This window comes from Aphelocoma coerulescens, chromosome 3 (genome assembly GCF_041296385.1).
Source record: "Aphelocoma coerulescens isolate FSJ_1873_10779 chromosome 3, UR_Acoe_1.0, whole genome shotgun sequence".
Lineage (NCBI taxonomy): Eukaryota > Metazoa > Chordata > Aves > Passeriformes > Corvidae > Aphelocoma > Aphelocoma coerulescens.
The window spans coordinates 17860902-17886365 of record NC_091016.1 but is presented as its reverse complement, the minus strand read 5'-3'; the positions used below and the strand labels follow the sequence as shown (position 1 = coordinate 17886365).

General features: G+C 38.3%; 1 protein-coding gene across 6 annotated transcripts in view; it reads left to right on the top strand.

The window, feature by feature from the left end:
- ENAH (ENAH actin regulator) overlaps window positions 1-25464 on the top strand; it is an 88625-nt gene that overhangs the window by 30878 nt on the left and 32283 nt on the right. For all 6 annotated transcript variants that reach the window (XM_069009269.1, XM_069009268.1, XM_069009266.1 and 3 more), the window contains exons 2-3: window positions 13947-14112; window positions 15542-15719. In XM_069009269.1, coding sequence (XP_068865370.1) covers window positions 13947-14112; window positions 15542-15719 — 344 coding nt within the window. The remainder of the gene's footprint in view (window positions 1-13946; window positions 14113-15541; window positions 15720-25464) is intronic.

Genomic DNA, 25464 nt, shown 5'->3' with positions numbered 1-25464 from the left:
TAATAAATGCACTCTTGCTAGATAAGGGTTTTTTTGGATCTAATTGCTATTTTGAGAACTTTATTTTCCTGTTTTTCTAGTAAAGGAAGGCAGTAACTACTTTTGTCCTTGCCCTAAAGGAAAAAAAATATTTTTATCAGAACTTTAAAGGACTTCCCGACCTGGTAATACCATCGGGTATAAAGGATTGCACAGTGGAATTTTTTTAATATAATGCATTATGTGTACAATATAACATAGGAAAATACAAAAATCTGTAGACTTTTTTCTTCTGAGTGATGTTTTAATCAGATTTTGGCTGTTCTGCAGTCAAGTCTTGTGCCCAAGTACAGATACAAATTCACATGCAGAGTTCTGGATTTGTTGAATAATTATTTGTATTTGTTCATGCAGCTAGGCTTGAAAGTGTGATTTGTCATGTCTGGGAAAGTTTAAAATAGAGGACTCTTGGGAAATACAATTTGCTATCACCAGTAGATGTGATGCAATTTGTTCTAAAACTTTGGGGTGCAGGTAGGTGGTAATTTAATGGAACAGAACATGGATATGTGCCTGTTACTGTAGATCTTAGTGTTTAACAGATTAACAAATTGTCCTGTTTTCAGCTAGGAGACACATTTAAGATTAAAGTACATGTGAAAGAGATGTGCCTTTCAAGTCTTAAAATTGAAGTTTTGTCTCTAAACATGAGCATTTGCAAAGCAAGGAGAACAACTGGAGAGACAGCTGAATCGCTTAGGAATTGGGAGCAGGAAAGCAAGGCAAACACAGTTTCTCACTGTTTAACTTGGTAACTGTTTTTCTGGTGTGAAGGCAGATCTCAGTGACAACATTTGAGAAGCTAACAAGCAAAGCATCCTAAAATGGGGGAAACAAAGTATTGCAGTCTTAAGCAATAATTACGTTGCCAAGAAGTTTGAAATACTAGAAGAGCTGCTCTCTAGAAGAAAAACCAGTGTGTAATTCATGATAAAGATGCTGATCTTTATATAAATCCATAGTAACTTTTATGACCTTGCATAATAATTTATTCATTTCTTCTATGTGGGTGTTGTCTGCTCTGGAGTGAGACTGCTATTCCTTCTTTTCACTGTGTAACCATTTTAATAGAATTTTCATGATAGACCTATTTCAGAAAGGCGACATTTGTTGAGAAATAGTTTTAGTTTTTACTCATTGACATGACAATGCAAATGTCCATTTGTGCTGGCTGCTCTGCATGGGTAAAACCCCTCCAAACAAGTGTTTCAAGCACACATCTGCGTTGATACACTTCTGTTCAAGGGCTGTGTGCTTACTGCCACTGCACTCTAGCTACTTAATTTTTATTGCAAGAGATACTTGAAATAGCTGACATTGTGGGAAAATCAAACAGATTCTACTCAGTGTTTCATGGTGCATCCAGATCATCCAATTTTCTAGGACAGAATGTTAGATGTAATGAATGCACAAATGTTAATGTTAATTATTAACTAGATTGAATTAGTTACTGCAGTCATCTATTGGTGTTCAAACTTAGAAGTGGGTCACTGAGTCTCAAAATACTTTTGCAATGAATTTTAGCATTGATTTTCGTATTTCCCCTTGTGCTGTTCTTTTCCTGCTAGTCTGGAGAGGAAGAGTAGAGCACTTCAAGCCTTTTGCTTGTAGCCTCATTAGTGTACAGTTAACCTGTCCCTTCTGTTAGAATTACACATTAGCACATACATGACAGGACAGATGCCTCTGAATCCCTTGCCAGCTCCAGAAAAGGGATTTAACTTATAAATAAATATATAAATAGTGGTAGAATTTTTAGATCATACGACCTTTACCACCTTGTTATTATCAAAGTCATTAACTGATGAAGTCAACCTTCAGACTTTGGGAAATCCAAAATTTTTTACTGTTAGTTGTTAAATAGCACTGTATGAAGGATATTCAGAGGAAAAACTGATCACAGGTTTGAATGATTATAGGTTAATTTAAGCTGCATTTAAATAGAAGAATGTATGCAATTGAGATTATACCTCAGGGACTAGATTTTAATGACAAGCCTTAATACCTTGAGGGAAGTGTATTAGTAAGAATTGCTGGGAGAAGTGAGGAATTTGTGGGGTTGTTGTATGAGTTGGAGTCAGGAATTTCTTCAAGTTAGAGATTAAAATCTTGACTGACTTGCAGTCAGACTTGGAAGAAGAGCTGCTGAAGTAGCTGTGTGAGTAGCCACTTCAGGAAGGATATTACTAATATGTAGGGTATAGGAGGAGTGGAAAAATAGTAGTTTAGAAAGTGATATTGAGAGATAAAATGATGTGGGAAAGAAATCAGAGTTATTCAAAGTGAGACTGACTTAGCCTTGCCAAAAAGTAATTTGGATCAAAGAAGAGAAGAGTGCAAGAAAAATGTGCTATTCAGTGAGTAAATGCAGTACTTTGGCATGAAAATTGAATTCATATTTCAATATAGGTGATAACTTTGACTGCATTCAATGGCAAATGTAAATAACCCATAATTGATGTGAAAGCAGAATGCTTCCAGATTGTGTCAACTTGATGATGATAACCTCTCCTTGATTTGTGAAATTTCTATGTGGAAACCTGTGCTCAAAGAGGAGACTAGAGCTCTACTGTGGAGAGGCATTTAAGTGGAAATTTAGTATTCCTTTGTTTTACACATTATCATAAATGTCTCTACTGAATGCACAACATGAGGATGCTCATTAGATTTTCCTGTACAAGGAAGCAGTTGTAACTGGGGTAATTTTTACACATCAGTGTTTGCTCACTACACCGTTACAGGTCTTGGGTTGCTGGAGATTTCATTTGTTTAGAGCTGCTTGAATAAGGCCCAGAACTTTGCCTTACCCTGGTGCCCTTGGAAATGAGGACAAGATCATCAAGAGCTGTGTTTATATTTGAAGTGTTTTGTAGTACAGACTTGTTAAGAGATGTCAGAAATTCATGAATCAATCTTACGTGTTTTGTTGGGAGGAGAATATGAAAGAAATAAGGCTTATTGCTTATTATTTAATATTTAGACATTTATTTGGTAGTACACATCAGTGATATAAATATTATGTGGTTTATTTAAACCTCTTGCTTTTAGGCTTTGAATATTTGAACTACCAGCAGTGTTTAAGATCCTCATTTAAAGGCTACAGAAGGAGAGGCTGCTTGAAACTTCAAGTGTGAAATGCATGTTGCTATTTTTGGGAAGAGCATTCCAATAAAATGAGGTGCTAAGGCAGAAATTGTCATAAATAAGGCACTTATATATCTGCAATTCAATGGGGTGTTCTCAAAGAATTTTATTTATTCTAGAGCCATACACTGTCTTAGTCAAGGTGGGAGTTCTTGGGGTTTATCTGCTCCTGTCACCTTGGTTGGGTTGCTTAAAGCCTTGTCCAGATGAATTCTGAAGTCTCCAAGAATGGAGATTCCACAGCTCCTCTGGGCAGCCTCTGACAGTATTTCACTGATTTCTTGGTGCAACTTTTCCTTGCCTGGTTAAAATCTCCTTTCCTGCAATTTTTGATTCTCTCTCACCTTTCTGTAGTGCACTTCTGAGAAGATTGTGACTCTTATTCCCTGTAATTCCCTGCTGAGTAGTTGACAAGTGGCCATTATGTTCCTGCCTTAGCTGGAGACTGAACAAGCACGGCTGTGAAGCCACTCCTGGTGCATCTTTTCCTCTAGCCTCATTAATGGTTTTCTCTTTGATTTGCTCCAATTTGTCTAAGTCTTTCCTTCCACTGGAGAGCCCAAAACTGGGCACAATGTGCCAGATGCAGTCTGAATAGAGGGGAGTAATCACTTTCTACATCATTGAGGTTGTTTTGTCCTAGATGCAAGTTTTAGCCCTTGCCTCCACATTTCTTGAGGTTTCTGTTACCTGATTTCTCCAGCCTGCTGAGAAACCTCTCAACAGTAGCTCTACTGTCCAGCATACCAGCCTATCCCAATTTACAGAAATGCATCCACAGACTTGCTGGAGTTGCATTACATCCCATTTTCCTGGTTGTCAACAAGTGCATTGAACAGCATCGTAGCTGGCATTGACCCCCTAAGAAAGGCACCAGTCATAGCTTACCAGCAGATGTCAAACTGCTCCCTACAACCCTTTGAGCCTCTGGCTCCCCAAACCGTGGTTCTTGTTCTGCTGGAGGACGGTCGTGGCTTTTGTCTTTTTCAGGCTGTCAGGAACTTGTCTTGATCACCCTGTAAAGCTGTTGGAGGGGCCACACAATGTCACCATGGTACCTTCTCCTGTGCTGGCTGCCTGCTGTTCAGTGGACTCTGTATCCAGTTCATCAAACTGGAGCCACTAACTTTATTTCCTTCTAATGCAATACTCAGGCAGACCTGGAAAGTCTGAGAACAGCACTTGCTTCTGAGACCAAGGCAATTACATGTAGCCTTTTCTTGTACTTTGCTGCTCACATTTTCATGATTAATCCATAAAACTGTAGAAGGCTTGGGTTGGAAGGGATCACCCAGTTCCAGCCCCTGTGTCATGGGCGGGGACACTTTCCACTAGACCAGGTTACTCAGAGCCCCATCCAACCTGGCCTCGTTCTCATTCATGTCAACGTCAACCTGGTGTTTAAAAATAAGTGTTAAATTAACAAAATAGGATGTTGGGTTTTGGTTTTTCTTTTCTTAGGTGAAATTCAGCTTTAGAAAGACGATTCCTTCCTGTAATGAATCTTTCTTGTATGAATTGCATATTCATGTGTTAACACCGGGGCTAGAATGTGTCACTCGAAGATTAACCACTGTCCCTTTACACAGCTCTCTACATCAGAGGCTGCCCTTGTATTAAATAGGTGATGTAAAAACGCTGCTCTCTTGCTGTTCCAAGAGGAGCTGGGCATTGGTTATCTGAAAGTAAAATGAGTTACATGATCTGTGGTGCTGGTAATGTAATGATGGATTCTGTTGCAGCATGTTTGGGAACTCGGATTGCCTGGGGAATCTGGGCTCTGAAAACTGTGATTTGTACCATGTGTCGAAAGCTTAGGAAATAACATAAGAAGGTCACTTTTTGTTAAAATATGTATAGAACATAGGAAATGTATGTATGTTAAGTGGTTTTTCACAGAAAGTCATCAGCTGTCAGTCTAGTTGCTGAAGATGTTGTTTTTCATGCCTGCTTAAAAAGGCTTTCCACAGTATGTAGGGCTCAGATTCATGGAATCATAGCAAAGAAAGCAACAAGCCCTCAAAAAATAGGCTATTTGTAGGAAAGAAGTAATGTGTCTGGCTGGCTTTTGGCCCTGGCCTTTTATGACCTTCAGGTTAAAAGATTTGAACTTTTCAATCTGTCATGATAGTTCCTATTTGGTAAAGATACTGATTTTGTGGTTGATAGCTTTGTTCAATTACAGGGTACCCTGGTGCTTACAGATTGGGGTTTTTTTCAGAGTTTTTTTACCATTAGCTTTGACAACAGAGAGACAAACCAAGGAATTGATTTTTGATAAAAATCTGTCTTGAGCTAGGTGAAAGATCACGGTAGGAGTCTTCTGCTCCTGTTTTACTGTTGAGTAAAATCACTACCCAGACAGAATTAGCCTTTACTGTGGCAAAACCTTTGGCTTGTGATGCCTCTGTATTGAATCTGCTTTGAGGAAATGGAATCTGTTTCAATTACTGCATAGATCCTGCACAGCCTTTTAGTGTAAGCAAAGTAGTAAATGCCCTGAAGAAATATGTTTGAAGAATCAGTGGAAAAATGGATTTGATTATAACAATGTACTATTTTCAGGAAAAAAATCAGGATAAATTACTGAAGATGCCATGTCTAAGAGAACACCCCTGTGTAAGAGGATAAAAGAAAACAAGAATATGGATGAGTGCATGGAGCAAGCATAAACTGAATTATCTTATTTCATGGTTCTGTGGAGTCTAAATGTAGGACTTTATTTTACCAGTATAAAAATAATGGCTACAAAGATTTCCCCTGTCAGTGTAAATGTGTCATAATGAAATCGTTGGCCTCTGTATAGTTCTGATTTTTTTTCAAAACGTTTGTTGGAAACATTTATTGGAAAAAAAAATCTTCATGATTCTCTATGGGATGAAAATATCTGGAAAATAGTGGAAGAAAGGGGGAAAATGTTGTTCTTGTCACTTGCAGATTGTTTCATTGAAAGTCTTACCTCCAAGGTAAAATAATGGAGCCTCCTAATAAAGTATTTCCATGAAGTTATCACTAGGTTTGCATACAAAGCAAAGACCAAATCTGTGTATAAAATTCTAGCATATCCACATTCTTCCCTGTCTCAAGCTTGGAATTTTAAATAAATCTAGTAACTTTTTTTGACAGTAAATTTTGGACAAACTGATGCTTCAAAGTAAATTCTTCACTGAGATGTAAAAACCTCCTGTTTTATTTTAAGCATCCAAAGTATTGTCTGTACCAAAGCTGTGCCTGCTTTTTGGACATGTATAGAATTCTGTAGAACCAAATTTATTATAAGGAAAGCCTTGAACCTGCAATGCTAGCCATGAAAAATTGTTTCTCTTAACAGACACAAAAATAGATAAATATCTGGTTAGTACAATAATACAAACAAGTATTTGTACAAATACATATTAAGGCTAGAAGATAACCTATGGAAAATTAAGTCATGAGCATGAAGTCTTGAGTTTGATCATGGTGTTTTTGGATAATAGTTTTGAGCATCTCTGGTTTCGTAGAATGGAGTTTGTACTTTGGATGATGAAAATTCAGAATTCTATACTTTTTAAGGGACCAAATGGTTGTTCCTTCTGTCTGCTAAAGTAATTGCTTAAAAACACCTCTAACCTTGTGTATTAAAGGATTTTAGTTTCTATATCTCTTAAAAAACTGGTATTTGGTTTTGGGTAATTACACAGTCTATTTAAATTGAGAGTTGAGAAGTGAAGTACCTTAATATCATCTTCGGTTTGTTATGAAAGTTGGACTTCACAGAGTATTTATGAATTTAAGGGTAGATAAAATTAGTCACATATGTCTAATATATTTTATTAATACTGTATTACATTATTGCGTATTATATAGTTAACCATTGTTAATACAACTAGTTTCATGCTATTCAAAATCCATGTTTTTCAGTCTGCTTTTCTTAATTCCTGTTAATGCTTTCAGTTTTTTTAAGGTTTGTCTTTGTAGTGTCAGTGTTTGTTGGTTTGACTTGTCATATTCTCTCTTAGATATTCCTGATTTCCTTTGAGAGAATAGGTGAATTTTTTATGTGAATCAGCATATGACAAGCCTAGAGACAATATTGAATTGCCAACACAAAAATTACTTTGTCCATTGCCTGAAATATGGCATGTGAAACATTTGGGTAGAGAAAATTTCTTTGGGTTTGAAATTGGTAATTCTGTGTGAGAAGTAGGCTTTCATTTGACATCAACCTGCTGTTCTAAATAATATTTCTCTTTCTGCCTGAATGTCCTGCAATTTCTTTCAGCTGTTTGATATTCACCTGCTGCTGTGAAACAAGCTACAAATGCAAAATCATCAAGGAACAGATTTATAGCAACAGGAGAAAGTTATGAGAATTTTCTGGCTCTGAGAGCAGACTTCTCCTAAATTAATGTTAAATGCTCTTATGCACAAGATGAAAAGCAATTTTCTTTCAGTGGAAGGTGCTCATTGAGCAGAGAAAGTTTGTCCTCAGCAAACTGTGTACCAACTAAAACTCTGGAGTGTTGCAGAATCCTGTGCCAAAAGCAAAGCACCTTTCCTTTGCCAACTATTAATCCCAGTGGTTCAGTTCCCCCTGCTTCTCAGCAGTCCTAGTTTTATTTCTTGTTGGGACTTTCCCTTGCAGGATTTTCTGCTGGTTTCTGATGTTGCAGCTAATCTGTATTCTGAGTAGTTCATGAGGAGAAAAAGTGGGAGAGATGAATGAATCTCTCAGTTATCAGAGACAGAAAAGTGGGAGAGATGAATGAATCTCTCAGTTATCAATCAAAAGTTTTCTAGGCACAGGCAAGTACAGGAGAGCTGTAAGTGAAGCAATCTGGGATTTTTCCCTCTGCATTCACCCTCCTTTTTAACAGCCACTCTTGTTTGAGTTGTATCTGCTGGAAGGAATCAACAAGGACTCTTGTCCTGTGGGGGGTTGTAGTGTCTGAAGAAGAATCCACATGGAAACAGGTCAGATGAAACAGCTGGTCCTAACTGAGTCTTATTTCAAAACCTAAATAGCAAGTAAATTCTGTACTGGCTGAAGTGTTGGAGTGGGCAAGATGCATCATTTGAAGTTGGGTGCAAGTAGCACAGCTTAGTTCCTTCTGCTGTACCAAGCATGTGATGTTCCCTTGCCAGCAGCGTGTGCCACTGGCTTTTAGTAATGCAGGGAAAGCTGAGATTCTTACTTCTCGGCTGAGGATGAGTTAGAGAAACTTAACTTACTGAACTGCTTTGTTAACCTCTGCAGAGTCCTAATGGTTTATATTTTTCCATGATGTCCTGTTGATGGTGTAGATGTCTTGCTGGCAGGAGGAGGTGGTAATTATTATACTCAGTCTCCTCTGAGATGTCCTTCTGGCTGAAGTGCTAAAGTTCAAGAAAGGAATAAAATTAAAGCAGCTGATTATGAGTTAAAACAGAAAGTAACTCAAAAGTTCTTCCCCTCTCCTCACTCACATCACCCCTGTCAACGAATTCAAGCCCATTCCCCTACTCCCAAAAATAAATACTGAGCTATGTAATTGAGTTCAGTCTGAAGCATATTTGAGGGCATAGGAAACATTCCTGTGTAACTTCAAGATGCTGAAAAGTAGTTTAATTGTTAAGCCAGATGAGCAACTTATAATACATGGCAACTTTGTCTACAGTGTCTGTTTTAGTTAATAGAAATTAGTGATACAATATATGTAGGATTTTGTGTTGGTTTTGGGTGGTTGGTTTTAACTTTTTAATAGCAAAACAGAGAACACACATTTTCACTGTGATGTGCCAGTTGGGGTTCAGGAACAAGCAGGGAAAACTACCTTGCAAAACACCACCACTAAGGTATAGACCTTTATATCTGAACGAGCATTTAGCTGCTTTTCAAAAATGTGTATTTTTAAGATGTTAGAATTGGAAATGTTTAGTGTTTCTTTCTAGCTTTGTGCCACATGGTTTGAAAATCCTAAACAGGCGTTTGATGAATCAGTGTCTCTTTCCATTCCTTCTGCCCCGCAAAGACTGCACATTTTAAGAACATGTTGTTATGTCTCTGTAAATTGAGACCATAGCAGGGGAAAAAAAAAGCCCTGAATCACCAGAAGCAGTGGTAATGGGATATAACTTTTTAAAACCCTCATTGTTACATTACTAACAAAAATACTAAATGTTGAGAATCAGAACAATCACAGCTTTTCCTTGCTTTTGTTAGTATATTTAAATGATCTTTTCTGTGGCTGCAATTGTGCTGTTTTTCATATGAGTTTGATCCTTGAAGTATGTTTATCCTTTTTAGTTCTTGAGAGAGGAAAATCAAGCATCCACTTCTTGTGGAGAGGGAAAAAAAAAATAAGGCTTAGGTCAGCAGACTGGATTGGTGTCACTGTGCATTGAGCTTAAGAACTTGGGATGTGAAAGAATGAACACATTCCATCTGGGCGAAAGAATGATGTCTGCTAGGGTTCAGTTTGCTATGGTTTTTGAGCTTTTTGTATGATCTCATCACTGGAGGAGGAAAGTATATTCTCCCATAAGAATAATCTTATGATTCATTACTACTGTGGTTTTTTGTGTGAGCCTTTTGAGTGCCAGACCTCCCCCCACTCTTCCACCCCAAATAAAAACCAGCCACCCTGTCTTTGGCTTTATATGGTATTGCTGTAGGTGGACTTACCCAGAATAATGGCTGGCTTTAACAATCAGAGCCTTACATCTTTGTCTGGAGAAGAACTCCTCCTAACATATATTTATCCAGCTATTTGTCAAGCTTTACATTTTGGGAAGAGAGCTTGTACACTTTGTCTCCTAAGGTTTGGTAAGCACTTTTTTGCATGAGTGTTCCCTTGAATGAATTTTCTGTTTTCTGCAAATAATTTCATGGACTTAGTTTAGTGAGTTTACTTGGGAACATATGATTTCTCAGTTTTTCTTAGTTAATATTTCACTGTAGTTCCCCGATCCACTTCCCTAATAATTTAGCAATCAGTTCTTGGAGCAGCTGTGCATTTTGGCACTAGCACGTGAAGCTGGAGATGCTCAATCTCCCACATCCCCTAATCAACTCACATATTGAAAAGGTGCAGGCTAATCCAAATCTAATGGTTTCTGGAACCATTACACCACACCAGGAAGAGGAAAATTTGCAGATAGGCAAGTAAACCCAGTAGGATGCTTTTGAAGGCCTCATGACATGGCAAAGAGATGAAGGCCCTTTTTTTTTTTTTTTACTCTTGCAATATGACTGTAGACAGTTTGTTTATTTGCCACCAGTGCAAAGTAATCTGTCTGTAAAGATCTGCATTTGTGATCAGACCACAGTGTCTCTGGAACAGTGAATGAAAGAAGCCATCCTAGCACAGGTCATGTAAGGGACACACGTGTTACAGCAAACCCTGGGGACTGTGAAGAGCTCATGTATAAAAACTGAGATGGGTGAAGACCTGTTTCCTAACAGAATTACAGCAGGGAAGTGTCATAAGCGTGAAAAGCAAGAAATACAATAAATGATACCATTCTGATTCACTTGGCTCTTGTTCCTTTGCACTGAAGTTTAAGTTCATAGATATTTGTAGAATACAAGAGACTAGTTCAGGTCCTAGTAACAGTCTGTATGCTAAAGTCAGAATTTTCCTAGATAAAGGTGGCTCTTTGGAAAAAACCTGAATGCTATTTTTTATTAGTCATGAGCTAACGGTGTGGATTTTTGATTTGGTGTAACCCTCTGAAGTTAATGGAGTTCCAGTATGCATTTTATTTTTAGGGGGGTTTTGATACATAAATACTTGCTGGTGTCTAATTATAATATACAATATACTGTGTTCAGATGCTAAACTATCAAAGGGCCACTGAAGAGCTGAACTAAAGATTCTTTTCACTAAAGCTCATGCCTCTATGCTTTTCTTCAAAAGGAAGTGTAATCACTTTAGAGAACTTACTGCTAAGAGTAAATGAATAAAACATCCCCTTCACCTACTAATGTGCCATTATTGAGCCCTGGAAAAAGGCTAGCATCCTGTGATGGTTTAATTTGTTTCTGATAGGGATAGGTCCATTTTTCCATCTTACTCTTGCAGTCTGATAAACTAAGTGATGGTGGTGGGAACTGTTGGCTGGAGGGGAGTATGTCACCTTCAAATTGATACCTGGATATGAAAATTACACACCTGGAACACTGAAATTTTACTTACAGGATTTGTATGAAATGAAGGCAAAAGGTTTATTGTGTAGTGATTGAAAAGATCAGCTGGAAATTGTTTGTATTTGTCATTTGTAAAAGTTTGTAAATCATCTCATATTTTTATATGGCTAAGAATCATTCCCTGTTATGATAATTATGTTATTTTAAATGGAGCATGAAGTACTTGATATCTAGACTTGGTTAATACTTCCAGTTATACGACATAGCCTGAGAAGTGGAACTAAAAATAGTTTAGCAGTTGTTAAAGAAAAGCTAGAAATTCAACTCAAGGTCATCTTATTTGCACTTGTGAAGTGTGCCACTTGAATACCGAATAGTTCTGAAATGAATAGGTTTTTCTTCTTATTTTTTTCTCTTTTCTTTTTTAGTATGTTAAATAAAATAGTGTAAAAAGTTTTATAAACTTAGGCTGAATAAGAGCACCTGAAATGTGATGGTTTGTCCTATTACTTAAGTCTTCTGGTCACATTACTCAGTCACTCTCTCTGCTTCTACCTTTGTTGTAGTTGGAACATATTACCTTAGAATCATAGTCTTGATTTTTAGTAGAACCTTTTTTTTTAATCTTGTCTGGCACATGACTGAGTAGAAGTTGTTTTTTGGCAAGAACTCTGCAAACCACGTGGCTCTGCTTCCAAATCAGTATCTAGGTCCTGCCACCTGTGGTTTATCCTGCCTGTGATTGATCTAAATTGAAATATAGCAAAAATGTATTGTGGGTTCAGAAGTTTTCCGAGTTTACTGTCAGGCATTTTAGAAAAACCACTGCTGTTTGTCATGTACTTTGTGAACAGTACAGAATGTTTCTAGGTTTGAACATTAAGATGTGTGCCAAAATATCTAAAAAAAAAGAAATCAAGTAGGTTCTTGCACTGCCCTCTTCTCAAGTGAGGGAACCGTATTTCACTGTGGCATACATTTAATGGGACTGTGAAATTCCTAAAGGTTGTACCAAAATTTATTTTCTTTGCATTTAATCTTTCTTCCTGGATCAGATGTGGTCCTTCCAGTCTTAAATTGTAAACCATGCTTAGAAAAGAAGCACTTTAGTTATGTGTATTATGATTTTAATATCCCTAAATTGAACTACAAGAAGAGTGGTCTAATTAGAGGTTGTAATCCCATTCTGATCTAGTTGTTGAATAGGTGAGGGGATTAGAACACGTGCATTTTTAAAATTGAGAACCTATTTCCTCATTTGATCACGAATCTCTCATGTGCATGAGAGACATGATCTCAGTATTCTCTCTTGTCTGTGAGCTTCGAAAAGTGTCCCAGTGTTGAGCACTTTTCTAATTGTTAGAGTGCCATGGGAAGTGTGATAGAAATTGATTCTGTTTTCTCAAAAATGTCGATATTGAAAGTTAACAAAACAGCTGGATGCACTGTAGAATTTTCTTGTGTTGGGAGATGTAAATAAGATATTTGGAAATTCAGCATGGTCTTTGGAAAAAAAAACCAACACCCCCCCCCCCCACTTCCCAAACCAACCATCCAATATAAACCACAAAAAATCCCAAGACAGATGGGTGGGGGAGGCATCTTTTCCCTCTTTCATAAAATATGAAGAAATACTCCTTTACTTTCCTATGAAGAATGCATGTCTCTTCAGCCTCCTCAGTTTTCCAAATGGCTGGCCACATTCCTTGCAAGCCAGGCATCATGTGCTTTCTATAATGTTGGATGTGCTGGAGTGGTATGTTCTGAGAATCTGACTTACTGATAAGAAATCATTCCTTTCTATTTTTATTTCCTGTCTGCATCTGGACATTTCCTTCAAAGACAACCTGCATGGTATCACCCTTTCTTCTCCTAATAAATAGTCTGTTTCTGGTATGTTCTGGTTTCATGTGTTTCTTACACGATGACATTCATGATATTCTCCTTTTTAACTTCAGGCTGTACCTCAGCTTCCAGATGACTGGCATAATCAGGGTTAGCTACTGATGGCAGTCCCTTGATGAAATTGCACTTTTTGGTAATCAGTAGAACCTTTTCTCAGGGAGAAAATGTTACACCTGGGTGTCAACTGTTGTAAAATGTGTCGAAACCAAAATGCGTTTCATTTACGAGCTGGTGGAATTTTTGTGCTGGACTTTATCCTGTGTGTGTTTGTTTTCTTCCCTATATGTTAAAAGGTACAAGGGTCTTCCAATTCTCATCTCTTGTAGAAGTAATTTCCACTGGGAAGTGTAGACTGTGTGAAGCTAGTGCAGCTCCAGATTCTTGGCTCTTTGGTCTTTGCAGAAAGCTTTGTATATGGTTGTGGCATTTAATTAAAATTCATGGCTGGTGATGAGGAGAAAGGAAGGGAAAAAAAACATGCAAGGGGGAAAAGTACAAAAATAAAAAGTGAATACCTTCTAGATCTCTTTTATTAGTTCTTAGGCCTGTCTGTCTGGACCACAGCTTTTCAGAATGAACACATGTAAGCAAAATGTCAAAGTGCTGGTGGTTTTGTATTCAGAAAGGTGGAGGTTTCAGCAATTTGCAAGGAGTATTGCTTTAACATTGAGTTAAAAAATAGAAGTTAACCAGAAAAATGATGCTTTGCCATAAGTAATTTTATTTTCTCCTCCACTTTGTATATTAACAGTGAACAGAGTATCTGCCAAGCACGAGCTGCTGTAATGGTCTACGATGATGCCAATAAGAAATGGGTACCAGCTGGTGGATCAACTGGATTCAGCAGAGTTCATATATATCATCACACAGGCAACAACACATTCAGAGTAGTGGGCAGGAAGATTCAGGATCATCAGGTAAGGAAATCTTTGAGAATTTGGAATATTAAGAAATAAGTCTGCAGCAAAATTATGGGACCAAAAATTAATAAATCAGATTTTTTTTTAGCTGAAGTAGCAAAACTGTTCTATTGCTTTTTCCCTGTGAACTAAGCACTTTGTGTACCACCAAGGCAATAGTCCTTTTGCCATTCCTTCCTACAGAAATCTATTTATAAAGGCTAGTGGTGTACACAGAAGTCATCTGGTTCTTTTAAAGCAAAGTGGCAACCTAAAAGCTTTTCTCCCCCCACTCTATGCTGTGAGCTGCAGTCTGTGTAGACACCAGCAGTTCTTTTAGCTCTTCCTTTGTTCATGAAAACTTGGATGCATGATGTCTCATTTCCCCAGATCAATTTGTTCAAAAAAACCTTTTGATATTTGGTAATGCTGATCATCACTACTTTTAAGAGAGTGAGAAGAGGGAGTAACAGGGATTACATCTTAATTTCCTTGATGAAGTTACTGGATCATGATTAAATGGCAAATTAGCACTCTGGAAATGTGCTCTCCCACTTGATACTTGGGATGGAGTTAAAAACCTAATCTTTTGTTTGAGGAAAGCTTCTTATATTTGTTTCTCTCCCTTCCCAGCATTTCATAGAATTTTTTTGGTCTGTTCTTGCTCGTTTATCATATACCTGAAGCCTAGACTGATAATCTCCTATGTGATTTGTTATTAAACACTTATTCCAAGTAATAAATGATCTCTGTGCAATCATCTGAGAGCAAATGTGGGGTTTTTTCTCCCATTATTCAGCAGAAACAGGTGAGAGGATATAGTTATCCAAGTGCAATGGGATCCTCTTAGTGGATGGCTAGTAGTAAATGGTTGCCCTAATAGCTCGAATTTATCATCTTTTGTGTGAGCCATAACAATCTTGCAAAACAATACCCTGTGATCCATGGTATGAATCCAGTAAACTGCTGCTGTGAGCCCTGCAAGCCAAGGGGTGCAGCAGCCACAGGGAGAAGGTGATAACTTGGTTAAAAAAGAAATCTAACAAATACTCTGTGAAGTTCATGGGAAAACGAGTTTCTGAATTTCAGATGCATATTCACATCAAGTAGTCTGCTGCTGGAAGTCAGAGCTGTTGATGTTACTACATTGCTGTTGGAAACATCCCTGCATCTTTTGAAGTGAGAACACTTCAGCTCAAAGTATCAACAAAAGTTGATACAAAATATCTCATTAGTCCCCTTGTGTATTCCCATCACTGATTACAGACAGCATTGGAATTAAAATTGAAATGGTTACGTGCTTTCAGCATTGTGTTTTACAGATTATGGGTCGTGAATTAACCCGTGTGGTTGAGGAATAAAATCTGCACAAAGCTGAAACTGATGGAACAGCAGCAATTTTAAACCTAAGTTTCTTTTTTTTTTTTTTTTTTTTTAATGATTATAGGTGGTTATAAATTGTGCCATTCCAAAAGGGCTGAAGTACAATCAGGCTACACAGACCTTCCACCAGTGGCGTGATGCTAGGCAGGTGTATGGTCTGAATTTTGGCAGCAAAGAAGATGCCAATGTCTTCGCAAGTGCCATGATGCATGCCTTAGAAGTATTAAATTCACAGGAAGCTGGTAAGAGTCTCTTCACTATTTTTTCCCCTAAGATTGTTCAAATACAGAAAAATTCAAGTGTTTATGCTTAGAAGTCAATAAGTCTTGTTTCTAATCATAATTAAGCCTCTAGGTGTTTTAATTATTTGGGTGTTTTGTCTAACTAATTACTGCTTCTTAACTGTGATTCTCAACTCGATTGACATCCCTGTAAATGCAGCTCCTAGCAAGTAAATATATTTTCGTGTTTCTGTATTAGATATAGAAACTGCTGGCTTTGCCTTTTTTTTAAGGAAGCAAAACAGCAAGACCTGCCCAAGAAGCAGGTACCTTGTAACGAGGATACTTCCCAGGGTTTCTAGAGACATTCAGGTTCTTATTGTATGTTGGGTATTTTCGCTTCTCATTGATTACTGGTTTATCATAAAAATATGAAGGTTTTTCCCTCCAAACTTTGGAATTCAGGTAATGTTCTCTGGCAGTTCTTACCATAGAGTTTTCTAGCTCAGAGACCTTCAGTCCAGGGTTAACATTCAGATGAGCACTTACAGTTTAGACGCCAGGTCTATCATTTCATTTGTTTGAAGACTGGGGTGACATAGGCTTTAAAACACTGGTGGAAAAATTTGTGGCTTTCAGTCTTCAGCCAGTATCTGTAAAATATTCTAGGTAGGCTCTACAGCAAATTGATCAGTATAACACTGTGACACACACAGAGGGAGTTTTTCTTTTAAAAGACTAAGAGTCTTTTGTGTTCTTGTAACCAAATAGAATTCTTTTGTCCTCATTAAACTTTAAAGATTGCCCGTGTAACAAGAGACAGTACTTGTGTGCCAGTTTTCTTTCTCTTGTGTAGAAAAGAGGCTGTAGATAACTATACTAGGGCTGTCTCGACTGCAGCAAAAAAGGTGGTTTTATCAAGTTGGTTTTATTCTGGTAGTTGTTTCAAGACTTTACCTTTTGCAACTAAGCTGTCTAGACCGTAGATGATACATTCTGCAGTGCTTACACTGTTACGCAACATAGGAGGCCAAAATAGAAATGGTAGCTAGAGTTAGAAGGTTTCTTTTTGCCTGCTAAAATAACCCAGTTGTGATTCCCAGTCTCCTACCTCTCACTTGGATGTTTTCTCTTCGAAGTCCCTCAGTTCTGCTTTCCCTAAGGATTACTCAGTTGTAAACTTTTCATGCATCTGACTGTTCATCACCTGTCTCCCACCCAACATTTGGGAACATGTGAAGTGTTGATTTGTACTCCCCCTTGATGAAAAGGCCTGATTGATGGTAATTACACCGGGTTTGAGGGGTTTCTTTCCCATTACCTGTACTTGAAGAATTTGTTACATGTTTCAGTTACATATCTTCCTAATTTGGTTGAATTCCTCATAACACTAAACCTGAGCTGCTAGAGAGGCTGAAATGACATAGGCAGGCATGACATTGCTCATGTTTTAGTTAGACTGTGTGTCTTTTTTTCATTTTGTGGATTGCAATTTGTCTGACTCATTCTCTTGCTGCTTTATGTGAAGTATTTGTGGGCTGCTACACTGTTATATAGTTCAGTAGTAGAAATTTTATTGAATTGAGATGCCACTTCAGTTTTTTAAAGAGTTGGATAAAACTAAAATCGTTTTATAACTCTAGTGTCACAGCCTGGTTGCTGACTACAGTGCTGTTGTCTTCTGGTTTGTTCTCAACAATTTTGAGATGGACAGGAATTAAGCTGTGTAGCTGTTTGAAAGTGACTGGGTGTAACCTTTAAGTTTCCTGAATTACAGGATAGTCGCTTTGTTTCTCCTTCTTGTGTTTTGATTTGGTAGCAGCAGGCACAAGTCAAAATGCATTAATTAGCTGCATCACAAGCTAGTGGGTGAGCACAGGAGATAATTGTTCCTCCCTAGCTCCCATCAGCCAAGGGCTGTGGTGGTTTAAGATTAGCTGTTACTTACCTATGTCACAGACAAATAGGTGCTCTAGCTTCCATCAGGATGAAATAAAACCAAAGCTTAACATTAGCAGCGTTGTTTTAGCAGATAAGCAGTTTTGCACTGCTGCTTTTAAAAAAAATTCCTAATAAGGCACCCAGAATTACTCTCTCAGCCTCATATCACTTCCAGACAATGTTTAAAGATAAATGTTCATAATTCTTCTGTGTTAAAGTACTGTCAACAAGTGTTCTAAATTTTCCATCTGGGAAGTTTGTCAGTGTATAATCTAGATATTACTTAATTTTTCTGAGCTATATTAGAGTAAGAAGTAAAAAGATCAAGTATCTTTCTGAACATGCTGCTTTGATAACGGAGATAGGTTGCCAAGTGGCTTACACTTTAGAAACAAACTAATTGTGCTCCTTGCTCAAAGTTCAGTGATTTTTGTTTCTCTGTAGTTGGTGTAATTTCCTAAAAGTGCAGCTAGAAATGAATCCTTGGTGTTAGGCTCCCCCCCACCCCGAGCATCTCTGAAATAGATGAATATTTACTTAGACAGGTCACTGGCTCTGAGGCTCTAATATTAGCTCTTCATTTTAGGAAATGGATTGCAACTGCCTCCCTTTTATAAACAAATTACTCTTTTTGAAAAGGTGTTGGGAGGGCATGTGTCATAAAATAAACTTATGCCGAAATGTGATGATCAATACATTATATATGCCTTGCTTTGTCTCTTTCAATGTATCTGCTAGGCTTTTAAAAATTTCTAGCATGTGCAGTCCTAGTTGGTATTTTGATGATACTGCTTCAAAAATGTGTACTTGAAGATGACAACTTGTCTCTAATAGTTTAAAGAAATTGCTGTGTTTCCTAGTGTATCCAAAATGGCACATAGAACCTCCAACTCAAATAAAATAAAGAAATCCTACGTAGATAGCTTCCCTTTTATTCTAGAATTACATACAGTTAAAGTTATATTCTTGCAGTGTCCTTACTTTCTGCTGTGCTTTCTCATTTTGGCAATTTCTTTTATTAGCTTGCTTATTTTATGTTATATTTTATGCATAAAAGGAAAGCAGTTATAATGTTAGCTGAGCATACTATTCAGAAATTCATAAAGCTGTAGATGAATTTTAAATTTTATGCAAGGGTTCACAGAAATCTAAACGACTTCTGAGGGATATTAAAGATTAAGTTGTGTACATCCTTTTGGTTTGCAAGTCAGCTGTTGGGTATGGCTCTCTCGCTCTTTTTAAAATAAAATTAGATCGTGGTCTCCTTCTCTTGCATATATTTGAAAAATGTCATTGATCTTTTGCTTGCAGTTGGCATCCTCAGCTGTTCTGCTGGCTGCTGGCAAAATTGGAGCTTGTTTAATTTAGGATCTCCCTCTAGTGGATCTGCCAGAGTCGAGGCACCGCTGAGCTCTCAGGGATGGGCTTTTTGTCCTTCTGATGAGTTCAGAATGCAGAGTGGAAATCTCTGAAGTTAAGAGTAAAGGCTTTACTGCAAGTGGCGGCTTTCTGCTAAAATAACCATGGCAGGTTTGTCTCAAAGGACTCGGAAGCGATGGATGCCTTATCAGTGAAACTGTTGGAAGTACTCTTCAGGTGTAGGTTTTTTCCTCCCCTTGATTTACAGGATGGATCAAATCCTAACACATCCTAACTTCTCATATGCTTGAACTCTGTTTATTTAGATAAATGTCAAAGTGGTTTAGGTCCATTCTGGTTTGAATGATTGCATTAGCTAGCAGCTATTCAGCCAGACCTTATTTTCCTGCTGGCTAGTTGGGCAGATTGGAGGCAACCTGCAAATCCAGAAGAGAAGGACAACATAGGACTGCATTTTCTCCTGAAATTTTAAAGAATTAAACACTGCAGATTCCTGCCCTATACATATGCATTAAAAGTGAACCAAGTTTTTTCTCTGGCACTCTTATGGGAAAATTTTGAAAGACTTACTACTCATTACATTAAATAAATTGTTCGATGTGGTCAAAAATGACACCTTCATCAAATGTGTCATCAAAAGTGTGTGTCATCACATTTAAGAGGTCAAATGAAGAGGATTTCTGGCTCTAAGGCTGTGTGCAATGTGTTCAGATATTCAGTAATTGGTCTTGTCTGGAGATGACGGCTCTCTACAAAGGTTTTGCATTGCATTACAAAGAAAATTTTCATATCTGCATTAAGTAGGGCTCATTGTTGCAATCAAAGTGGCTCTGGAATGAGAGAAAAGCTTCAATGAAGGGAAATTAGATGGCTGAGGATTCTCTGTGTGAGACAATGGATTATTTCTTTGAAGGAATAAGGTCACGTAAGGGAAGCTTGTGTTGGGAGGAACAAAGGAGTATCATACTCAGTTTTGCTGCAGAAAGCACCTTCTAGTTCAGCTGGGATCGGTGTTGCTTTGTGTGGCATCTGTCTTCAACCTCAGGAGAGCCTTGCTGAGAGAATCAGAAACTCAAGTGTGCGATTTATAGATGTGTAATTTCCATCTGAGGAGGTCCTTGGAGCTGTTTGTTGCAGAAGATGAAAGCAGCGAAGGAACTGAAGGAAGGATGTCACAACAGTAAATAAGTCTATTTTAATTCTTTCTAATAGAATTACTTATATGTAGGATTCGTGATGCTTTTTGTACTAATCTGTAGCAGTTATATATTGATTCTTGAAAAGATTTTGGAACGTCCTGGATATAAAATCAGGGTCAGGAATGGCTTCAGTGAATCTGTTCTAGTGTTGCCGTAAATCACAGTTTAATTCATAGGAAAATGGGGAGGAAGAAAAAGAAACAGAGGTTTTTTTGTTTCCATAGTCTCATTATTGTGTCCATCTGACCTTTTTTGGGGGAGGGGGAAGCCCCTGTGGTTCAAGTTTTTTGAATTTCTCTTCGATTAGTAACTCTAGAAGTTAGGTTGTCCAGTAATTAAATAAACAAATCTTTATTCACAGCTGTATATTGATGTACAGCCCTTTCTCTTCCAGCAGAGATAGGTAATTAAATCCTTGCTGGTAGGGGAATGCACTCAAATCATGGATTGAATAATTCAATATCTTTGGGAAATGCAAACTGAAACAAAAATTGGGGTTGCCTAATTGGAATATATAGAGAGACTACAGAAGACTGGAGTGAGAAAAGTATATGTGGAGCTCTGGGGGGGAATCTCAGATGCTTTTCTTTGTACTGTTTTGTCCATGTCATGCTAAAACTTGTTTTGGGAGAAGAAGAATTCTACAGCAGTGAAGTAATTATGCTGTACCTGTACTCTTAGCAAGCCTCTGGAACAGGCTGTCAGCACTCCCTGTCAGAACAGGAGTAACATGATGGTATTATTATTACCTGTGTTGTCAAAAGATGGATAAGATCTCTGGTCTTGCTAGCAAGATTTTTCCCTTCCTTTTAAATGTGGGATTGATTAGACAATTTTTTTTAGGTCGTTACTAGGTGTTTACAATAGGTAATACTGATTAGGTAATCATGATTTATATGCCAATATGTTGACCTACAGGAAGTTTTACCTGTTTATTGGACAGAGTACTTCCTCTTCCTTGTAATTGCACATAAGATTATTGAAAGCATCACCAGTGTTAGTTGTGGTGTTTGGAAGTGAAGGGAGGGTTGCTAAGTTTTCAGAGTTTTACAAACACCCGTATGGTGTTTCTGATTTCTGTGGTTCTTCAGAATTAGTGGTATATCATTTGACAGCATTACATTTTAGGTGAACAACCTGAAGAATTTAATTAAAATTTGGTAGCTAGTCTAAACTGCATGGCAGATATAAATAGAAGTACATTAATTTAGGGATGAAGTTTTGTTTAATAAACATAGAGGAATGTCAGCATATTTTACTGTTGAGGGTTTATATTGTTGTCTTTAAAAATATTTTCAGTAGAAGTTTTAGGTAGATTAAATCTGCCTTTTGGGAGCAGGGTGTTTTCAGAAAAGTCTTGAAGATGGTTGTGAAATATAGCTTTGTTTGACTCATTTCTGTAGTATTATACACCAGTAGTGACAGTCATCACCTATAACACTGTTATTTAAACAAATTTTGACAGAACTAGGGATGGGGGGCACTAATAAATATCCCACAGTAGATGGTGGTGATCTATTTAACTTCACTACTTGCTCCTTTAAGTTTGTGGTATTGTAGTTTCATTAAGCAACCATAGTTCCCTGCTGGTGAAGCTTTGTCTCTGTGTCCCTGAGCTTGGGATGGCAGAGGGAAACTGGAAGCTGCTGAGGTCCCCCAGCACACGGGTGCTGGGCCAAGCCTGGCTCCCAGGTTATCAGTGCCTGGTTTCCAAGGCATTGCTGGCACTGATAGGAAGTTCTGCTAGCATTGATAGGAGGCTTACCTCTACTTAAATTCAAGTGTATTTTAATGAATATTGTTGTTATTCCTGTTGCCTTTTATTACCTCGATCAAGGTAAAAGAGATTGTGGAGTGGAAAGCGTTTACTTTCAAGTTTAGAGTGATGAGTGAATTAACTCAGCTGAAGGTGCTTATGGAGTGGTAACTGAGTGAGGAAGTAGGTGTTTGAAGGAAAGGGAAGCCTTGGCTGGAAGGTGATTCACCCAAATAGAAGCACTAGAGAGCATTTTGTCACTTGCTAATGCTCTAGTTTTTGGCCATCAGAGTCTTGCATATAAACCCGTAACACACGTCCAGGGCTCAAGGAATGATGTGGTTTTGGTTCTGCTGAAGGCTGGTTAGCAAATCTCCCCAGACTTTGTTCTGTCATGGCTTAGAGCAGGACAGGCTCTGAATGGGAGCAGGAGCTGGGGAAGACACATGAAAGAGGGATACTTCACCATAATTGTTGTTCTTATTGCTTCCTGCACAGATCTCTGAAAAGCCTGCTTTCCATTCATTCAGAAAACCTTCAACCATTTAGTAAAACACTTTATTTTTTTAATGAGTTCTTATATACCCTAACAAATACATCTTTTTGGCTGTAACTTTGAACTCTTGCCTGGGGTGTGGGCTTTGCTTAGTAGGAGTATTCAAACTGTCCTTAAAGAAAATATTTTCTAAAGATTATAGTTAGCCAGTTCACTTATGTTTATATCTTATACATGTATAAATAAACTTGCTGTCCACTTCCAGTCTTTGAAAAGACTTCTAAAAGGCAAGCCATACTTTGATTTGGGTATCAGACTGTATAATTGGAACATTGCTTAGTTTTGGCACCAACATACTGAGAAATGAAAGAGTGGAAATTCTTAGTTACTGAGTTGTTTATATAAACTTTCTCTAGGGAGAAAATGGAGATCTTCACCTCAAACTAAAATTCTTATGTGTAATAGTTGACCAGCTTTATTCAAAAATTACTGTTTGTCTTTTAATGCACTCTGAAGGAGTGTAATTGCAGGACTGAGATTTTCTGTGTGGTTTTGCCTTCTTGAATTAGGGCATGTGGGGTTCTGAGGAAGATTTCACATGATCTGGCTGCCACTGGTCCCCCCAACCCCATTTCATCCATCCTTGTATTACCAGCTCCCAAGAAAGCCTGTCCAGCCAGATGAAAACACACACTAGCTCAGTGTGTAACTTGCAGGACATGTGTTATGCCAATCTTGAACAGCTGATCCTTGGGGTTTTTTAGGGCTATAGGAATGTGATCTTTCCAATGTCAGCCAGTGTCAACACTGGTAGCATACAATGCAGCTGACATTAAAAGAAGTGGGGTAGGGTGTGGTGTGACACTCCAGAGGAGGTAATTGAAAGACTGAAGGAACAGAGGAACAAAAGGCATTGAGGGAGGACAAACCATGTGCTTCCTTCCCCAGCTTGCCAGTTATGCTTTCATAGGGTTGTGCAACTGAAATTGGTTTGGCTTTTGAATAGGGATACAAGGTAAGCAGTCAATTAGGGCTGAAAAATGAAGTTAAGGAGTTTGATAAACTACAACTCTGGTTGTGGTTTAAAAAGGTGATGTTGGGGATGCTTGATTTGGTTCCAGCAGTCCCCAGCAGTCTGATGTTGACGTTCCGATGTTGATGCCACCATAATTGTCTGTGTGACTGCACGAAGAACCAGGTCTGGCTCTGATCTAGGTGGTGGAAATGCTTCATGCAGGCTTTTTCCCCTGGGATTTTTAATGTGTTAGATTTCCAGTCCATCTCTCACCACGCAGTTGCCTGAAGGAAGGATGATGCAAAGGTGAGAATAAGCTGAAAAACAGAAAGCACTGAAACTGGAATGGCTGCTGAACAAATTAGTATGAAATTATATCCTCTGTCTGACAGAGTGTGCTGCGGAGTGCACCATCTGTGCTTTTTTAGAAAAAAAAGAGATGTTAGGTTTTCTTTAAAACTCAGAATGAATAGACCATTCATCCTCATCTCTCACTTGGCTTATATTGGCTTCTGAAGATAAAGTGATCCTGTAGGAGGATCAGAGTTCTTTTCCAGGCAGTATCTGGGTATTTCTCCTGGGGGTTGAGGTTTCTGAAGTATCTTGAAGTGTTCAAAAGCCTCTGAGAGTGCTTTTTATTAGCTAGTTCCTGTTTATTTAGCATAACACCTGTCCTGCTACCCAGGCAGTTGTATTTTAGCAATGAAATGGTAGTCTTGGCTTGCTATAATAAACCTTCTAGGATAAAACATACTTTTCCACCTGTCATGTACCTTTAACTTTCTAATGTTCATTAGCAAGGTGGTTGCAGAGAGAAATTTGAGGAGAAAACAGGCCTTGGTAGCTGGATGTTTCTTTCTTGAAAGCCCTTGGTATACTCAGGTTGCAGTTCCTTGAGGTGAAAATGTATAAGAGGTACCAGAACCACCAGGTTAATTGCCAGCAGGTGATTTTCTTCTGTCTCCTGTGTGCATAGCTGTGAAAGAAGCCCACCACTGGAGTAGGCTGGCCAAGTTCAAGCTGACTTGGCCTGCTGATGCTTGCCTTCTGCAGAATTCTGCAGATGGATAATGTGGTTTTCTGAAGGACAGTGCTCTGGAACAAAGTCTGAGGCTACAAGAATAGATTTTCTCACAGCTAGGCGGGTTGGAATAGCCCATGCAGGTGAAGCTCTGTGTTTGCTTTCGGGAGGTGTTGGCTAAAGAAGGACTAAGGTAGAAGGGTTGGAGAGTGGTGGTTTTCATCCAGCTACTGCAGCATGATAATACCTTCTTCAAAAAAAACCATACTCTTAAAGATTAAAGGGGTGGAAGCTTGAACTTCTCATTTCTACTGCATTTTCAGTACAAAATAGTTCTGGTTGGTATATGGACACATTGTGACCATTTCTTTTTATTTTTGTTCTTCATTGTTAATTTTTACATCAGCATGTTTCATTCTGAGGAATAGGACGGGAATTTCATCACATATCTGATACCTAAAGTGTTGCCTGCAGTTTGCAGCTCAAGCTGTGAGCCTTGACTTACTCCAAGGGTTCTGTTGGACATGGCAAGCAGCAGTGCTGGTGTTTATAGCACCTTTAACTGCTGCTGGATTATGTCTACTTGTAAAAGTCCATGAAAGGCTGCAGCCTGGTGCAGGCAGCAAATAGCCCAGCTGCCTGGGAGCTGCAGTCATGGCTTAGTGGGCATTAAAGCCTTCCACCTGTCACACAGGGGAGAGGAGAGGGGGACATGCATCTTATGGAAGTTTTAAAGCTGAAAAGTTTTCCAGATGAGCCGTACGGCAGATGTTCCTACTTAACGATAATTTCATTATTAATTTATCGATGCAGTTAAATATTTTGCATTTAAAGGACTATAGGTTTATACCTGTGGGTGTCTCTTGGGAGATACTTCAAGCAAAAATAGTACATCCCAAGCAACATCATTAGGTATAAGGACCTAATGCTTGCTGAAAGTATAACTAAGGAAGACACC